Genomic DNA, 19,567 nt, shown 5'->3' on the forward strand with positions numbered 1-19,567 from the left:
CTTCTTACAGTGCGTCTTCCACAGTTCCTGGCATACACACACACTTACACGCACACACACACACACAGACCCCCGTTAGCACACCCTCGTAGAGGCTGAGACACAGTTTACACACTTCAGAAGACATTGTCTCTGTCAGTCACTGTATCAGGTGACTGGTGATTGATAGGTGATTGATAGTTTACCAGAACAGAGGAGGCAAAGACATTCATCCATCACACACACACACACACCACTCCCGTGAGGCCATCTCTTACACACACACACCCCTCCCGTGAGGCCATCACACACACACACCCCTCCCGTGAGGTCATCCCCCACACACACACACCCCTCCCGTGAGTCCAGGCCAGCAGACACTAAGCAGGATTAGCGTCCTGCAGAGGAGTGCCACAGGAAGAGATATCTACTCTGTGCCATCACACTCAGACAGCCCAGCGCAGGTAAAAATAACCTCCCACCTCACCACGTCTCACGGGATCACCACGCCAACCCACACCTGGAAACCGGGTCAGTGGGAGGCTCAGTAAAGGCCGGGGAGATTAAAGTTTATTTGTAAATTAAGGATGTTTAAATAAAGGGTGTTTCATATTAGTAAATAAAGGGCGGCTCATATGGGTTGTGCCCAGTTTGTGGAGTCCATGATAGTTTATCATGATAGTTTTTTCAGGCTGGGGGTCCAGGAGTATTTGTTGGTATTTGTTGTTTTAATGCTGCAGCATTAAAGAGTGGTCAGGTCAGGTGTGTTGCTGAGAGGTCTTTACTGTTTGTTCCTCTTCAGATTGTTCAAGTGATGACACACACACACACACACAGAAACACACACACACACACACACACACACACACACACACACACACACACACACACACACACAGCAACCCCAGATCAGCAACAGGCAGCCTGATCCTTCAATGCTGCGTCTCTCCTGCTCCTCCTCCAGCTCAGGATGGTACAGTCCGTTAGCCCGCACCCCTTGCATGGCTTGTGGTGGTTCACTCCTGATTTGCTCATGCTGGCTGAATGATTGTGTGTGTGTGTGTGTGTGTGTGTGTCGGGCAGCAGCCCTGGCTGAAAGGACGTGCGTGTCTGTGAGTGTGTGTGTGTACTCTAAGAAAGGGGTTTGTGGATTACACTCTCGGAGTGAAGATTAACACACTTTAGGGGCAACTCTGCGGACGCAGTCATGTACTGTGTGCACCCCAACACTCCGTCTGGCAACTCCCGTGTGCACTACTACAACGGCAAAACTGTGAGTACCCTCTCTTCTTTTCATGAAGTCACTGCCTTGCTTTGTGTGTGTGCATGTGTGTCTCTCTCTTTCTGTCTGTCTCTCAATTCCATTCCAAGTGAGTTTAGTTTATTGGCATGACTGTTGCCAAAGCAAAATTTTTTTACACAATAAAGCTGTGTGTTTCTTTCTCTTTCTTTCTGTCCTATTTTTGCTGTCAGTGTTTGAAGCATTGAATGCACGCTGTCAACACAGCCTCTGTTGTGCTTTGTTCATCATGTAAAGGAAACTTTTCAAGCGCCAATGTGTGTTTGGGGAGAACTGGATAAGTTTCTCTCGTAGAACAATCATGTCTGAAAACTACTCTAAAGATGGGAAATGAGTCTAAATGTCTGTGATGTGAGGTAATGCTAAGGACAGAAAGCTCACTGGTTTCGAAGGTATTCTTCTGACGCAGTGTGAGGAGAGAGGAAAGTTTATGTACAGCGTGACGAGAGAGGAGAGTCCAGAGCTGAGCTCCGAATGCCAGTGTGTGTTGGAACAGCTCTACACCAGTGTGTGTTGGGGGAACAGCTCAGGGCTACACCAGTGTGTGTTGACATCACAGCTCAGTGCTACAAGTCTAAATCGTCTGGAGGTGGATTTACCTGTCATACTAGGCTACTGGATTATATGCTGCACATGAGATATTCACAGAGTTGAAAACAGGCTGTGAAAGGCTACAAAGTCAGTGTTATTGTGGTAGAATTTTGTCCTGTGATGGTATCTTAGCAGTTCCTACATGTTGAATTGCCTGAGTGTTGGCATTAAAATGTACGAAGAAACGTTAGTAAACCTCACTTCCTGACAACTTAAGAGTAGTGCTGGCATGAAAACTAGCAGCCTGGGCTTTTAGCTCGATTGACAGCACGCTCAACTCCAGATCCGAGGTGTTGCTGTTCGCAGGTTCAAGTCTGGACGTGTGCAGGGCTGGACCGCGCAGTTCAACACAACACAGATTACATGTGTACCTGTCATAAAGCCTGTGCCAGTTAGCATGTTAGCATGTAGACTTCCTGTCATAAAGCCTATGCCGGTTAGAATGTTAGCCTGTACCTGTCATAAACCCTATGCCGGCCCGGTTGGCAAGTTAGCCTGTACCTGTCATGAAGTTTGTGCAGGTTAGCATGGTAGCATGTACCTGTCTTGAAGTTTGTGCAGTTAGTTTAGTAAGTTAGTGTGAACCTGTCAGTGTGTTCCTGTTGTGTCCATGCGGTTAAGCATGCTAGCCTGTACTTGTCATGAAGTTTGTGCAGGTTAATACAGATCATAAAGCCTGTGCTGGTTACCATTGTAGCCTGTACCTGTCATAAAGCCTTTGTGGAGCAGGCTGTGGAGCTTGACCTGGCAGCAGACTTAAGCCTGCTCTTCACCACATTACAACAGTTCCAGAGAAGGCTTTGATCTGGGACAGAGTAAGTGTTTCCAGACGCGAACTGCTCTCTGAACGAGGGGGAAATTGGTTGCAGGTGTTTGGGACTGAACTTCAGAAAAACAGGCAGGGAATACTGTTAAATAATGAGTCTAGATCTTTAAAGATTTTTTAGACTCTGCGTATATTATAAATAACAGGCAACTTCAAAAGAGGCATGGAGCTGTTCTCTCTGTGTGTGTGTGTGTGTGTGTGTGTGTGGGCCTACAGTATGTGTGGAAGGGGGCTGGTATGTGAGGGGAGGGAGGGTCGCTTGGTTAGCCTGGTTAGCTGGCTGAAGCGGGACAATTGGCTTTATCTGGCGCCATCTGCTGTGTGTATGTGTGTGTGGGGGGGGGGGTATAGATGGGGGGCTTTGTGTTTACTTGGCAGCAGACAGTCGACCCAAGCGAAGGCCAAGCGAAGGACGGGGGCGGGGCTACAGGCATTTTGTCTCGCCCTCCACATGTGTCTGTGAATGAGAGCGCTCTGGAGAGCATTGTGGGGCTGCTGGGAAAATCCACTTGCTATTGATGTCGTGGGGGAAAGCTTGTGTTCATTTCCTGGGGGCCACATTAAAGCCACACACACACACACACACACACACACACACACACACACACACACACACACACACACACACACACACACACACACACACACACACACACACACACAGGGTTTGAAAGGGCCACATCAAAGCCACGAGGAGATGGACCAGGTGCAGACCTCTCCAACCCTCTGTGTGTGTGTATATATAGTATATATACTTTTTTGATCCCGTGAGGGAAATTTGGTCTCTGCATTTAACCCAATCAGTGAATTAGTGAAACACAAACAGCACACAGTGAACACACAGTGAGGTGAAGCACACACTAATCCCGGCGCAGTGAGCTGCCTGCTACAATGGCGGCGCTCGGGGAGCAGTGAGGGGTTAGGTGCCTTGCTCAAGGGAACTTCAGCCGCAGCCCACTGGTCGGGGCTCGAACTGGCAACCCTCCGGTTACAAGTCCAGAGTGCTAACCAGTGGGCCACGGCTGCCCCTGTGTGTGTGTGTGTGTGTGTGTGTGTGTGTGTGTGTGTGTGTGTGTGTGTGTGTGTGTGTGTGTGTGTGTGTGTGTGTGTGTGTGTGTGTGTGTGTGTGTGTGTGTGTGTGTGTGTGTGTGTGTGTGTGTGTGTGTGTGTGTGTGTGTGTGTGTGTGTGTGTGTGTGTTTCTGTTTTTTGTGTGTTAAGAGTGTAACTGGTCCTGTTTTTATGTCTGTATGAGGGTGCGCTTATCTGTCTGTGTGTGTGTGTGTGTGTGTGTGCATGCATCCATGACCAAATGAGATTTCAGATTAAGATGAATTGTATGTAAACACGACTAAGTGACCTCACATGCAGTGAATGGCAGTGGACTGGAGCTTGTTTATACCCCTCACACACACACTCCTCTCTGGTCCCACACACACACACACACACACTCCCCTCTGTTTAAAGCTTTAAAACTATATTAAGAAAAGGTATAAGTGTGGCCACAATCCGGCTGTGGCATGGAGGGAGGGGTTATGCATACTGTATGTGCTAATATAGCACGCAAACAGCGAGGCAGTAAAACAGTGGTAAAAAGTGGCTAGTGGACAGACAGTACCCAAACATGGGGAGGGTGGAGAGGCAGACAGACTATGCGGAGAAGTCTATCTCTCCTCTTCCCTTAAGTGAAGCATTGAACAGTTCAATGGCCCTGGGGACAAATGACTTCCTCAGTCTGTCTGTTGTGCAAGGCAGTGAGCGAAGTCTCCAGCTGATCAGGCTCTTCTGCTTTACAATAGTGCTGTGGAGTGGATGACACTCATTGTCCAAGATGTTGATCAGTTTGTTCAGGGTCCTTTTGTCAGATATTGAAGTGATGCACTCCAGTTTAGCTCCCACTACAGAGCCAGCTTTCCTTACCAGCCTGTCAAGTCGCCCAGCATCCTTCTTCTTTGTGCTTCCTCCCCAGCATACCACTGCATAGAAGAGGACGCTGGCAACAACAGACTGGTAGAACATCCTGAGGATCTTGCTGCACACATTGAAGGACCGCAGCCTCCTCAGGAAGTACAGCCTGCTCTGCCCTTTCTTGTAGAGTGCGTCAGTGTTGGCTGACCAGTCCAGTTTATTGTCCAGGTGGAGACCCAGATACTTGTAGGTGCTTACCACCTCCACATTGGCCCCATCAATGGAGACTGGTAGCAGAGCGGGCTTAGACCTGCGGAAATCCACCACCATCTCCTTGGTCTTTGAAGTGTTGAGTTGAAGGTGATTGAGCTTGCACCATTGCACAAAGTCCTCCACCAGGCTCCTGTACTCCTCCTCCTGCTCGTCCCCTGATACCCCCCCACAATTGCAGTATCGTCAGAAAACTTCTGCATGTGGCATGACTCGTGTTGTAGCAGAAGTCAGATGTGTACAGGGTGAACAGGACTGGAGAGAGCACAGTTCTCTGTGGCGCTCCGGTGCTGCTGATCACAGTGTCAGAGAGACAGTTCTTCAGTCTGTGGTCGCTCGGTCAGGTAATCTGTAATCCAGGTTACCAGGTGAGCGTTCACACCCATCTGCAAGAGCTTGTCTCCCAGTCTGAGGGGTTGGATGGTGTTAAAAGGACTTGAGAAATCAAAGAATATGATTCTCACAGCACTTTTCCCCTTGTCTAGGTGAGAATGTGTCCTGTGTAGAAGATAAGTGATGGCATCGTCCACACCCACTTTCTCCTGGTATGCAAACTGTAACGGGTCTAGTGCATGGCGTACCTGGGGTCTGAGCATACCTAAGACCAGTCGCTCCATTGTCTTCATCACATGTGATGTTAGAGCGACAGGCCTGTAGTCATTAAGCTCACTAGGGTGTGGCTTCTTAGGGACGGGGTGAGACGTCTTAGGGACGGGGTGATGATGTCTTCCACAGTGTTGGAACTTGTCCGAGACGTAGACTCAAGTTGAAGATGTGCTTCAGTGGCTCCCCTATTCAGCAGCACAGGTCTTGAGTAGCCTTGGACACAGTCTGTCAGGCCCGGCTGCCTTCTTGGGACGAAGTTTCTTTAGTTGAACCCTTACTTGATCTGCTGTAATGATGGGGGGTGCATCTGGGATCTGTGTGTCTGATGGCTGTTGACTGAAGTCGTTGTCACCTCATTGTTCATGGTTGCCATGTGGGGGATGGGTGCAATATCCAGTGATGGTGGGGGTACGATAGCCTGTGATGGTGGAGGTGAGTGTTGCACTGGTATTGAGGGGGTGGGGGCTGGGGGATGACCACCTCCTTGATGTCCCTGTCAAGGCTGCCATGGTCGTGGACACCTCAACAGGCACAGGCAAGGAGGCGTCAGGCGGGGGCAGGGCGTGAGGTGATGGTGGCTTAGGTCGTTGGGTGTCACCGGGATGCAGAGCTGGAGAGACTGGGAGACTGGGAGGTGGGGGTAGGGCAGGCATGCAAACAAGAGCAGTTCTGCATGGCATGTGTGTGCACAAATGTGTGTTGCAGGAATACACTCCACCTTCCGTGTAGTAGAGAGAGTCTAATAAACATGCTGTGTGTGTGTGTGTGTTGCAGGCATATGCTCCACCTTCCGTATCAGAGGGACTCTCTCCGTCACATTCCTCCACCAAACTGCCTGGCACCGCCATCAGCAGCTTACTGCTGGGTAAGGGTATACAGTGCTTAGTGTGTGTGTGTGTGTTTGTGTGTGTGTGTGCTGATGCATAGAAGTGTGGTGTTGAAGACAGTGTACCTCCCAAGGACGGTGAGGTGCTCTTTGGGGAGCGTGTGTTTCCTGTTCGGCCTGTTATCCACTTCACACTCAAGGTCTGTTTCCTCAGCTGCTCTCAGTCCAGCGCAGCTCACGGTAAAGTCCTGGAGCCAACGGTTCATTCTTCACACCAGCAATGCCGAGCTCAGACCCCAACGGTTAATTCACACCAATGCCGAGCTCAGACCCTAACGGTTAATTCACACCAATGCAGAGCTCAGACCCCAACGGTTCATTCACACCAATGCAGAGCTCAGACCCCAAACAGAGATGCGTCATTCTGAACATGTTGAGGTTGCACGGGCGTTGTGGTTGCACGGGCGTTGTGGTTGCAGGGCGTTGGGATTGCACGGGCGTTGGGGTTGCACAAGCGTTGGTGTTGCACGGGCGTTGGGGTTGCACGGGCGTTGGGGTTGCACAGGCGTTGGGTCGTGCTTTATACACACCAGATGCTGTTGCACACATATTTGTTCTCAGACTGTCACACTGTGATGTTTTTGAAACATTTGTTTCTGACCTAGTGCCTCTGACCTGCTGGTGTGAACCCTGTGAACTCGCTCCGTTGCTGACACACTTCTCTGTCATCCTGTCAGATGGAGCCACCAACTCTCCCAATCTCTGGAGCTCGTCCAATGGGATCACACTGTCGGGTCACGGAGCCACGCTGGGGACTCAGTGCGCTGGCCAATCACTGTCAGGAAACTATGGCAACGTGCCATCACACAAGCGGCAGGTAAAGTCTAAGGGAGCCAGGAAACGTCTAACACACACGACACACACGCACACACACACACACACACACACACACCACACCGCAGGGCCAGGGACACACACACACCACACACACACACCTCACACACCACACACACACAAATGGAAAATGTGTACTTCTTTTCAGAGTTTGTCTCCTCATGCCATGTCGATGTCCAAGGCCAATAAGAGCCTCCCACCCATGTCCACCTTCCACCGGACCAGCGGCAGCAAAGCTGTACTGGCCACAGGAGCCCAGCGCTTCATCGGTGAGAAAAACAACACAGCACGCAGAACACACACGCAGAGGGACCAAAAACACACACACACACACACAGAGACCAAACACACACACACACACAGGGACCACACACACAGGGACCAAACACACACACGCAGAGGGACCAAACACACGCACACACAGAGCGACCAAACACACACACACACACACACACACACACACACACACACACACACACACACAAAACATACTCACAGACCAAAACATACTTACAGACCAAAACAAACTCACAGACCAAAACAAACTCCCACATTAATCAGAATCACACATTGATCACTGAGCTCATTTCAAGAGAAGAAAACGATCCACACTCAGAACAAGAGCAGTTCTTTCTGAAGGTCCTTTTTCTGATGAGCTGTTTGTGCTTTTGCTCTTAGCATCTGAAGGCTCTCAGACTGGGGACGCTCTGGGCAAAGCGCTGGCCTCGGTGAGTGTGTTAACGGTGAAGGGGTACACACACACATACACACACACACACACACACACACACACACCCACACACACAGGCTCAGGGGCTGGAGACACGTAGTGTGGGTGTCATGTGGGATGTACAGTATGTGCTAGTTGTGGTGTAGATGGTATGGAAATGCATATGTTTTGTACAGGTTAAAACTATGTACAGGGCCTACATTTCAGCGTTTCACATTTCAGGATTGCAGGTATTGCGCATTATTTATTTAAGTCCCGCGAAAAATTCCCGGACACATTTTACAGCGCTGTCTGATAACGTTAATCTAACAATGGAGCGGCGTGAATACGGTACTATTGACTGGACGGACCAACTTCTGACTTCAATTGAACGTAGCCCCATGCAGAGACACACGCGCACAGGACCATTTTGCGGGTGCCTCTCTCTCTCTCTCTCTCTCTCTCTCTCTCAGCAGGATTTGTCACCGCTGAAGTATGTATGAATGTAGATTGGGTATATATTGTCTATAGATACATTGTGTGTGTGTGTGTGTGTGTGTGTGTGTGTGTGTGTGTGTGTGTGTGTGTTTCAGATTTATTCTCTAGACCCGAGTGGCAGCTTTAGCTCCAGTGCGTCCACTCCAGTCAGGTCTCAATCCCCCCTCACCGCAACCACAGGTAGGCCTACGCACACACACACAGACACACACACAGACACACACACACACACACAGATAAACACACACACACACACGAACACACAACTTTAAGCGGTTAGCCTTAGTATGTTCTTAGTTGTGATTATATTAATGTATATACAGACACTTGAGGAACACAACGACCGGAAATTTGGCAGCCTTAACTCTTAACCCCCTACACACGCACACATACATACAGATGCACACACACATGCTTACATATAGATTGTAATGTATCATATGGGCTGTATGAATGTAGATTGTGTAAATATTGTGTATAGATAAATTCTGTGTATGTGTGCATGTGTGTGTGCGCGTGTCTGTGTGTGTTTCAGGATCTAGTCCGTGGCCACCTGTGACTGTGCAGACCATCCTGCCACCATGCTATGACACCATGCTGCACTCTGTGGTAAAATTCTGTACTGCAACTGCTATATTACAGTTATCACAATATTACAACTATCACAATATTACAGTTATCACAATATTACAGCTATTACAATATTACCAGTATCACAATATTACAGGTATCACAATATTACCGTTATCACAATATTACAGTTATCACTTTATTACAGTTATCACAATATTACAATTATTTCTACATTACAGTTATACTGTTATCACTACATTACAGTTACTGCTATATTGCAGTTACCACTATATTACATTATAACTATTATAACCATTATTACTGTATATGTGTCTGTGTGTGTGAGAGTCTGTATTTATACTGTATATGTGTGTGTGTGTGTGTTTGAGAATTTATGTGTGTATGTGTGAGTGTGTGTGCGTGAGGTCCAGTGAGCTACATAATCTGTAACGCCCTCTCCTTTGTGCCGTATAGATGGAGGACCGGTTGGACAGACTGGACGACGCCATTCATGTCCTGAGGAACCATGCTGTGGGCGAGCCCTTCAGCACCTTAACCAATGAGCTGCACAGCCCTCTGCCTCTCCCTGGCCACGAACCAATCACTGCCATACGACCAAACTTCTCCACAAGCCAATCCTCCCCAGTGGTAAAATCAGATTCGTGTGTGTGTGTGTGTGTGTGTGTGTGTGTGTGTGTGTGTGTGTGTGTGTGTGTGTGTGTGTGTGTGTGTGTGTGTGTGTGTGTGGTATGTATGTGTGTGTGTCTGTGCGTGTGTGTGTGTGTGTGTGTAGTATGCATGTATGTGTGTGTGTATGTGTGTGTGTCTGTGTGTGTGTGTGTGTGTGTGTGTGTGTGTGTGTGTGTGTGTGTGTGTGTGTAGTATGTATGTGTGTGTGTGTGTGTGTGTAGTGTGTAGTGTGTGTGTGTGGGGTGTGTGTGTGTGTCTCGGTCATAGAGCAGCGGTGTGACTCTCCACACAACCCAGGTCAGCTCAGATCTCCTGCATATTTTCCACATGGATAAGGCCTGGCAGGAGCTGATGGCCTGAAATAGACAGAGAACAAGACAACCCTACTACTACAGGGTCACCTTTACACACACACACACACACATACACACACACACACACACACCCATTGCACTTGGATTGTGTGTTTGTGTGTGTGTGTGTGTGTGTGTGTGTGTGTGTGTGTGTGTGTGTGTGTGTGTGTGTGTGTATGTGAGACCCTGCAGTATAACGGAGCTGTTTCTGCTCAGACAAACTCAGCTGCAGCGAGGGAAGAGTTCTATTCCAATGAACAGAAGGATATCAGAGAACTCTCCATCCTTTATGTCCTCCAAAGAGGGAGGGGGAAAGAGAGAAGGAAAAGAGATAACTAGCTTCTTACTTTCCCAGAGAGAGAGAGAGAGCAAAAGAAAGAGTGAAAGAATGTGTCCTGGAAGGCATTAGGGTCGTTTGTGGAGTTTCAAAGGAAAGGATTGATTTGGATTGGATTTTATTTTAGCGTGTGTTTGTGTGTGTGTGTGTGTGTGTGTGTGTGTGTGTGTGTGTGTGAGAGAGAGAGAGAGAGAGTGTGCAATTAAGTGAGTGAGTGTTTGTGTTTGTGTGTGTGTATGTCTGTATGTGTGTGTGTGTGTGTGTGTGTGTGTGTGTGTGTGTGTGTGTGTGTGTGTGTGTGTGTGTGTGTTGTCTGTGAGTCCCCACCTGTCAGATGTAGTCTGTGGTCTCACCTGCCTCTGATCTGAATCCACAGGTAGGACCAGCGAGAGGTGAACCAGCCAATCCCTCTCCTCTTTCCACCCCCAGGATCCCGCCTACAGCAGACCTGACCAATCAGGGAGATGGATTTCGAGGTTAGCCCCAGATGTTCTCCTTCCCTTCCCTTCATTCTGCCTGTGAGTGCAACAGAGTTGCGTCCACCTCAGTGCACCAGCTGCTCGGCTGCACTGTCCGCCTGCTGTGCTGTCCACCTGCTGTGCTGTACGCCAGCTGCGCTGTTCGCCAACTGCGCTGTTCGCCAGCTGCGCTGTTCGCTAGCTGCGCTGTTCGCTAGCTGCGCTGTTCGCTAACTGCGCTGTTCTCTAGCTGCGCTCTCCTGTCCGCTAGCTGCGCCGTCCGCTAGCTGCACCATCTGCTAGCTGTACTGTATGATAGCTGCGCTGTTCGCTAGCTGTCCTGTCCGATAGCTGCGCTCTACTGTCTGCTAGCTGCGCTCTCCTGTCTGCTAGCTGCGCTGTCCTGTCCGATAGCTGCGCTCTCCTGTTTGCTAGCTGCGCTGTCCTGTCCAACAGCTGCGCTCTCCTGTTTGCTAGCCGCGCTGTCCTGTCCAATAGCTGCGCTGTCCGCACCACATATGTGACCCCATTTGCCAGTCTGCTGTAACGTTAAATCAACTCTAGCGGAGCCAAGTCCCCCTCAGACAGACACCTCTGGGTCCCATGTTAAGGACACGGCCCCTTGGGGAGAGGAGTGTATGTGTGTCTTTGTGTGTGTACGTGTGTGTGTGTGTGTGTGTGTGTGTGTTTCTGTTGTGTCTCCTATCCTCCCCTCTGCTTCTGACTGCTTCTCTCCCTTCTCTCCTCTCTGTGATGTAACAGGAATTGACTCACTGCTGCTTCCTGCGGCACTGCCTGTGGGGTTGGGGTCCGCAGCCAGAGTGCCACTGGTGCTGAAGGTGGAGACCATGGAGGGGGATACACACACTCACACACTCTTACACACACACTCCTCCTGTGAGTTCAGGTCAGATGAAGACAGCGACGCTAGAGAATCCAAAACACCAGGGGAGATGACCACCAGGAACAGGTCAGAACACACACACACACACACACACACACACACACACACACACACACACACACACACACACACACACACAGACAAGAGGATTTTTTTCTACTGCCATAAGGGTGGAATCTCTATGCAGTTGCAGGTGCTTCCACAAGAGGGCAGTCTTACTCCACACTACACTCCAATATACAGTGATATTTAAATTCAATTAAAAGCATAAAAAGTGAAATATTGTGAAAGCATAAAGGTGCAGTTATATACATACAGGTGTAGTTAGATGTGTATGTGTGTAGCTAGATGCATACAGGTGTAGTTAGATGTGTACAGGTGGAGTTAGATGTGTATGTGTGTAGTTAGATGCATACAGCTGGAGTTAGATGTGTATGTGTGTAGTTAGATTTGTACGTGTGTAGTTAGATGTGTATGTGTGTAGTTAGATGTGTATGTGTGTAGATAGATATGTATGTGTGTAGATAGATGTGTATGTGTGTAGTTAGATGTGCGCACAGGTGTAGTTAAATGTGTATGTGTGTAGTTAGATGTGTACAGGTGTAGCTAGATGCATACAGGTGTAGTTAGTTGTGTATATGTGTAGTTAGATGTGTACAGGTGGAGTTAGATGTGTACAAGTGTAGTTAGTTGTGTACGTGTGTAGCTACATGCATACAGGTGGAGTTAGATGTGTACAGGTGTAGTTAGATGTGTACGTCTGTAGTTATGTATATGTGTGTATGTATGTGTGTGTGTGTAGTTATGTGTGTACAGGTGTAGTTAGCTGTACTCCTCATTCTTACACATCTTGCTGTCCCATCTGTGTGTCCAGCAGCATCCACGAGGATGAGGACCTGACCCCGGAGCAGAAGGCAGAGCGGGAGCGGGAGAGGAGGCTGGCCAATAACGCACGAGAGCGTCTGCGTGTGCGCGACATCAACGAGGCGTTTCAGGAGCTCGGCCGCATGTGTCAGCTGCACCTGCAGAGTGAGAAGCCGCAGACCAAACTGCTCATACTGCACCAGGCTGTCACCGTCATCCTCAGCCTCGAGCAGCAAGTCAGAGGTGCGTGTGTGTGTGCGTGTGTGTGCGTGTGCATGTGCATGTGCATGTGCATGTAAATTTGCATTTAGTCATTTATCCAAAGCGACTTACAAAAAGGGAAACATTCAAAAAATTGTGAAAGACCCCGACTGTACAACAACATGTTACATTTATATAGCGCTTTTCCCTACACTCAAAGTTCTTCAAGGAAAGGGGGGACCTCACTAACCACCACCAATGTGTAGCACCCACCTGGGTGATGCACGGCAGCCATTATGCGCCAGAACGCTCACCACACACCAACTTCAGGTGAAGAGTGAGGGAGCGAATGAGCCGATAACAGTGGGGGATGATTAGGGGGCCAAATTGAAGGAGCCAGGTTAGGAATTTAGCCAGTACACCGGGGAACCCCCTACTCTTTGCGATAAGTGCCATGGGATCTTTAATGACCACAGTGAGTCAGGAACTCGGTTTAACATCTCATCCAAAGGATGGCATATCCTTCAGTACAGTGTCCCCGTCACTGCACTGGGGCATTGGGATTGATCTTTTTTGGCCAGAGGGAAGACTGCCCCCTACTGGCCACCCACCAACAACATAATTTTCCAAGGAGGTCTCCCATCCAAGTACTAGCCAGGCCCACATCTGCTTCTGATTCAGTAACAGCAAAGACAGCGTATCTGTTAGTCTGGCTGTTAGCTGTACCCTGAGTGTATGTTGTATGTGACCCCTACTCTACCCTGAGTGTGTGTTGTGTGTGACCCCTACTCTACCCTGAGTGTGTGTTGTGTGTGACCCCTACTCTACCCTGAGCATGACCTTTGTCGTGACCCATACTCTACCTTGAGCATGACCTTTGTCATGACCCATACTCTACCCTGAGCATGACCTTTGTCGTGACCCATACTCTACCTTGAGCATGACCTTTGTCGTGACCCATACTCTACCTTGAGCATGACCTTTGTCATGACCCATACTCTACCCTGAGTGTGTGTTGTGTGTGACCCCTACTCTACCCTGAGTGTGTGTTGCATGTGAGCAGCTCTACCCTGAGTGTGTGTTGTGTGTGACCCCTACTCTACCTGAGTGTGTGTTGTGTGTGACCTCTACTCTACCCTGAGTGTGTGTTGTGTGTGACCCCTACCCCATGTGACCTTTGCTGTGACCTCCAGAGCGGAACCTGAACCCCAAGGCTGCGTGTCTGCGCCGGCGAGAGGAGAGTGTGACTCCGCCCACTCTGGACCCCCAGTCTGTCCACGCAGCGCTGCACGTCGGCCTGCCGGACACACTCACCGGCCCCCTCTGACCTGGCCAACGGTAACACACACACACACACACACACCACATACACACGCTACATACACTACACACAACACACACACACTACAAACACTACACACACACACACACACAACACACACACCACACACACACCACACACACACCACACACACACCACACACATACACACCACACACACACACACTACATACACACACGCACCACACACCAAACCCACACACACACACACACACACACACCCCACACACACACACACACACCCCACATACACAACACACACACACACACACACACATTCATACATACACACATACACGCACGCACGCACACACACACACTACACAACATGCTAGTGTACAACACTATACTGCACTACAGAATACACCACAGCCCAACATGGCATGACATTAGATAGATATCACAACACATCCACATGCCTGCCTCTGGATGAGCCCGAGTGAAGTGTATGCAATTATGTGTTTGTCCAGCAGAGGGCGTGATCCACCAGAAGGAGGCCGAGGGACTGACAACAGCTTGTGGACAACACCATGGCGATGGCGTGAACATTCCTGGGGACAGCCTGAAACACATACACGCAGAGAGTCACACACATCACACATACATACACACACACACACACACACACACACACAAACACACAGCCTGTGGACAACACCATGATGTGGACATTCCTGGGGACAGACACACAGTAGCACAGCAATTCCTATGACCAGACTGGAAAAGACTTACTGTAGTCTCCCCCTTAAGTGCACCTTGTGCAGTGAATCAGTATTTGCTTAGAACAATCAGCCACCGTTTAGCAGTGGATATGAATACTACATTCTCACATGACAATCTCACCTGAGAGACACCGTATTTCTCCCGTGTAGCATGTCCACGCTTGAGAAGTGTTTTTTCTAAAGCCAGTGTGTGTGTGTGTGTGTGTGTGTGTCAACTGGTGATTTGGGTGCCGAGAGGACGTCATAGGACCAGTCATAAAGAATATGGTGTGTCTCTGTGTGTGCATGTGTGTTCCATTCCATTTTCTCAATTTTTTTTATTTTATAACATTAGCATCAGTAGATATCTAGTCTGTCCATAAAGCCCACAGTTTGATATTTCTGGTATTCATGACAATATTGGTGTCTGAGACTGCATATGTTGTGAACTAACCCTTTAAACATGCCGTTCCTCTGGTTATCCTCTAACGTCTTACACACCACAGGGCTTCCCAAACTATATCTAGACTATTACCAAAACAAAACAGCTGATTGTCTTCTTTTGAATTCTTTTTTAACTTTACCTCTTCTTATTGTACTTGTTTGTCCAGAGTTCTATTGGAAGGTCACTCGCAGGAGTGCAGACATAAGAGAGATTTTATTATCTAAAACAAAGGTTTAAAACGCTTTCTTCTGTATGAGCTAGGCTACAAGCTGAGCATTATAGGATGCAGTATATTAAGTTAGGTTACATGTACTTTTGTAGACATATGACTTGCTCTTTTTATACACTATCACGCTTTCCGCAAAGGTGTCAGTTGAATACATGTCTATGTAGAATTTCGAAATAAAGATACTCAGTGAAAACATTGTGATTTCATTAATTTCCTGCCTGTAAAGATGGGAAGAGCAGCCGATCCCTGAGTGACCTATGATAAGACTGCACATGAGTAGCCACACACACACACACACACACCTGCACATGAGTAGCCACAAGGACTGCAACCTGAGTGACCTATGATAAGACCTGCACATGAGTAGCCACACACACACACACACAGCCCTGCACATCAGAAGTCACAAGGACTGCAACCATGGATTGATACGTTTGTTGGCGATTTATTTAATAACTGACAACTAATCAAGTTCGTTTGGTAATCGATTAAAAACTAATCAATAAATCGTTTGGTAATCGATTAAACAGTTTGAGTGAGTTTTTAATGGGGGGAAAAATTTCCTATTCCAGCTTCTTCAATTAGATTTTCTTCTCTGGTTTATTTACTGTTGACAGTATGACAGTGCAATATCACTGAATGTCTTTGGTGTGTGGACAAAACAAGGTGTGTGAGGGCGGGATCTGGGGCTTTGATAACACCGGTCGACATTGTTTCACCATTTTCTGACATGTTATAGACACAACACACTCAAATAACGAGTAATTAATAGAATATAAGAATAATGCTCCTAGGGGATTTCACCATCTTGTAAGGGCTTTGAACACAGTTTCCTGCTGCATCCACAAATACTGGTGAAAACTCTGCAGAGAGGAAACCATGATCCAGGAATGCTGCCATCTTATCTGGGCCTGAGCTCATGAAAGGTGGACCAAGGTGATGTGGAAAACTGTCCTGTGGTTAGACCAATCAAAATATGTCATTCTTTGTAAAGATCATGGACTCTGCATCCTCCAGGTTGAAGGGGAGAGGGACCATCCAACGTGTCATTAGTGGCCAGTTCAAAAGCCAGCATGCATGATGGGGGTACATAGTGCCAATGGCATGGGTGGCTTGCATATCTATTCTGGGGAGGCACAATAAATGATTATTACAGGTTTTGAGCTAATGTTGCCACCCAGACTACATATATTCAGGGAAGGCCTTGAATATTGCATGAAAACAATGCTGCAAACTGCTTTCTGCACATATTACAACAGTAGACTATGGCTCCAGAGAAGAGCCCAGGTGCTAAAATGGACCGTTTGCAATCCAGATCTCCTGGTGCATCATGGAAAGAAAAATATAATTAAAAATCCCCCAGCCTGTTGAGCAGCTGAAATCCTATCGGCCAAGAATGAGAACTTATTCTCAAAACTGCAACAACCGGTATACTCGGTTCCAAAATGTGTAGAGACTGTTGTTAAAAGAATAACTGATGCAAAAGTGGTAAACATGCATCTGTCCCAACTTTTTTTAGATGTGTTGCTGACATCAAATTCAAAATATTTATTTAAAACAACAACAACAAAACAATAAAATACCTCTGTTTCAACAACTAAACATGTTGTCACTATTCTCAATTCGATACATGGTTAACGTGTTTTGCAAATCATAGCATTCTATTTTTATTTACATTTAACATAGCGTCCCAAATTTTCTGGAAATGGAGTTGCACGTCTTAGTAGATGAGATGAGTTTGCTGTATCATGCGATGGTCGGTCTTCAGTTGTGAACATGGGCTCTTTCTTGAGAAGGGCGTGTTGCTCCTCTGGGATTGCGCAGCATTTTTGGTGATGGTTCAGAGAGCTGTCATCCCTGCCCACTGGGTGTCCGCGGGAGCAGAAGGAGTCTTTCATTTCAGACTTTGAATTACTTCTTCAGCGATTCTCCAATCTGTGCGCTGCCAACATGAACAGCTGAAACTTGGCATCGCAATTATTATTTCCTTCTAAAACAACAAAACCGTTAAATTATCAAACGACCTTCCAAAGCGCTGGCGAGGACATTGGTAAGTAGGGTACACGCCGCTCTTCTCCATAGCTGTCATACTTTATACATCGAGTTTGTATATGTGTGTATGAGAGAGAGAGAGAGAGAGAGAGAGGCTGACCAACCTACTGCGGTAGTTGGTTTCTAACCTCAAAGAAAGTTGTTTTACGCACAGTCTGAGAGGAACATTTTTTCTCACTTTGCAAAATGTCTACGCTATGTTTTAAAATGTGGTTAATATGATGGTAAAGAAACTTCACTCTGTTGTTTTTTATTTTTTCACTACAACGTAAGATAATCTAAACAGTTAGTTGTAGGTGGTTAACGTTTCTCAAATAATCGCAGGAGCTGAAAAGTTACAATGATAGAGCCTGAGATGAGATGTCATCCAAGTCACCCCTGCACGGTGGTGGACTGGCGAGTAGAAGTCGTCATTCTGAGTGTAAGACAATAGTCCAGTGTTGACACACAACATCGCCTGTCTGTTCTCACGGGAGAACTAAGTACGGACACTCGTAAGCGTCCCTCTGGATGACTCGCTGCTATTGTTTTTCAACGCGAGTGGACGATTGTCCTCACATTTGGCCTACATTTACTAACACAGTAGACCAGGGTGAAGGGTGATAGTAGGCTAGTAGTAAAGAAACAATAACATTATACTTCATTAGTTTGGAGACCTTTTCATCTTGTCTATGAGACTACTCTTGGAGAAAGAGGAAGTCCAGAAGTGTTTTGTGTGAGTGGTTGGGGTTAGTATTTTGTGTAAGGAGGGTGGATTCTCTATAAGCAAACTGTGCATGCCTGAGGGGGGACTGATTAAAATCAGCTGTGTCAGGTCAGGTCAGGGGTGGAGCTCACACATGTTAATACTTCAGCGATGTGGAGCTCAGTGTGAGCCAAACCCACTGACTCTGCCTTCTCCTGCAGGAGAGAGGAGCGTAGAGATTACCCAGCATCCTCTGCTGTTAGGAGTGTAGGAGTTACCCAGCTCCCTCTGCTGTCAGTTACCCATCATCGTCTGCTGTGACGCAGCATGGAGCGATCAGCAGGCTGTGCATCAGTGAGCCCCAGGGCCCTCGTCCTGCCTCCGGGGCAGTTGGAGGGGGCAGGAGGGCCAGAGGGGGCATTTGGGGTGCAGGTCCACGTCCAGGGGGCTGACGGTCACTCCTTCGTCGTCCTGAACAAGCAGAAGCGGAACGTGCCGCGCTACAGTGGCCCAGAGGTGACATTTGTGGAGCACTACAGTGTGTACAGTGCCACAGGAGGGGTCTGCCCCGCAGAGATGCCCCCCCGCTCCCCCAGGCAGGCCACAGACCAGAGGGCGGGTCCCCCGCAAGCACCCCCCTCCTCCTCCTCCTCCCCACTGCTCAACTATCAGCGACACCCAGAGCTGCTCCGGCCGTACCACCCCCAAAACAACAGCCTGGAGCTGGGCAGCAGCCGCGGTCCACACCCGCCCCCCCCCTCCCCGGCCTCCCCCTCCGCCGCCTCCTCCTCGCCGCTCTACTCGCTGGTGGTGCACAAGGCACGCATCCCCCTGCCGCTGACCGCTCGTGAGCGGGACAGGGAGCGGCCGCAGGTCAAAGGTCATCCGTCCTCTCAGCGGAGCAGAGTCCCCCCCACCAAGCCCCCCCGCGGCGCCTCAGAACCGGGCAATGAGAGGGGCGGGTTTGACGAGAGGGAGGCGGGATATCGGAGACGGATGACCGGAGAGGAGAGGAGGCGTTCCCGCAGCGCAGACAGCTCCGCCTCCTCTGACCCTGTCGCCATGGCGACAGCCAGGGGGGTCAGGGGTGAGGTGGGGGGAGGGGCGAGTGCCCCGACATCACCCAGACCTCCGGTCACGAGCCCAGTCCAGCGAGGAGAGGGGGCAGCATCCCAGAGGGCAGATGCCCCGGGGCAGAAGAGTCCCAGATCTGCCCCGGTCCTGCTGAAGGTGGAGAGGACAGAGTCCAGAGTCCAGCAGGCCGCAGGACAGACCACCTGTGAGAGAGACAACCAGGTACACACACACACACACACACACATACACACT

At 48.8% G+C, this 19,567-nt stretch overlaps 2 protein-coding genes across 4 annotated transcripts in view; both read left to right on the plus strand.

Moving 5' to 3' along the window:
• Positions 1 to 1,021: 1,021 nt before the first annotated feature.
• Positions 1,022 to 15,694, plus strand: LOC125302872 (transcription factor 12-like). 3 transcript variants are annotated; one of them, XM_048256195.1, is made up of 13 exons: positions 1,022 to 1,252; positions 6,253 to 6,343; positions 7,042 to 7,181; positions 7,347 to 7,467; positions 7,877 to 7,926; positions 8,501 to 8,585; positions 8,941 to 9,014; positions 9,453 to 9,626; positions 10,735 to 10,834; positions 11,579 to 11,786; positions 12,598 to 12,827; positions 13,979 to 14,123; positions 14,597 to 15,694. In XM_048256195.1, exons 1-12 carry the CDS (start codon positions 1,187 to 1,189, stop codon positions 14,110 to 14,112), a joined length of 1,473 nt encoding a protein of 490 aa, XP_048112152.1. In that variant the 5' UTR covers positions 1,022 to 1,186; the 3' UTR covers positions 14,113 to 14,123; positions 14,597 to 15,694. The 3 variants fall into 3 exon arrangements, with proteins under 3 accessions (XP_048112152.1, XP_048112149.1, XP_048112150.1); XM_048256192.1 differs by having other exon boundaries at positions 1,026 to 1,252; positions 12,595 to 12,827; XM_048256193.1 differs by having other exon boundaries at positions 1,027 to 1,252; positions 12,595 to 12,827; positions 14,600 to 15,694.
• A 1,688-nt stretch (positions 15,695 to 17,382) lies between these two features.
• The window catches only part of LOC125302792 (cingulin-like protein 1), an 18,204-nt gene continuing 16,019 nt past the window's right edge, over positions 17,383 to 19,567 (plus strand). The window contains exons 1-2 of the mRNA XM_048256111.1: positions 17,383 to 17,551; positions 18,460 to 19,534. Coding sequence (XP_048112068.1) covers positions 18,566 to 19,534 — 969 coding nt within the window. The 5' untranslated portion in view covers positions 17,383 to 17,551; positions 18,460 to 18,565. The remainder of the gene's footprint in view (positions 17,552 to 18,459; positions 19,535 to 19,567) is intronic.

This window comes from Alosa alosa, chromosome 11 (assembly GCF_017589495.1).
Source record: "Alosa alosa isolate M-15738 ecotype Scorff River chromosome 11, AALO_Geno_1.1, whole genome shotgun sequence".
In the NCBI taxonomy this organism is placed as follows: Eukaryota; Metazoa; Chordata; class Actinopteri; order Clupeiformes; family Clupeidae; genus Alosa; species Alosa alosa.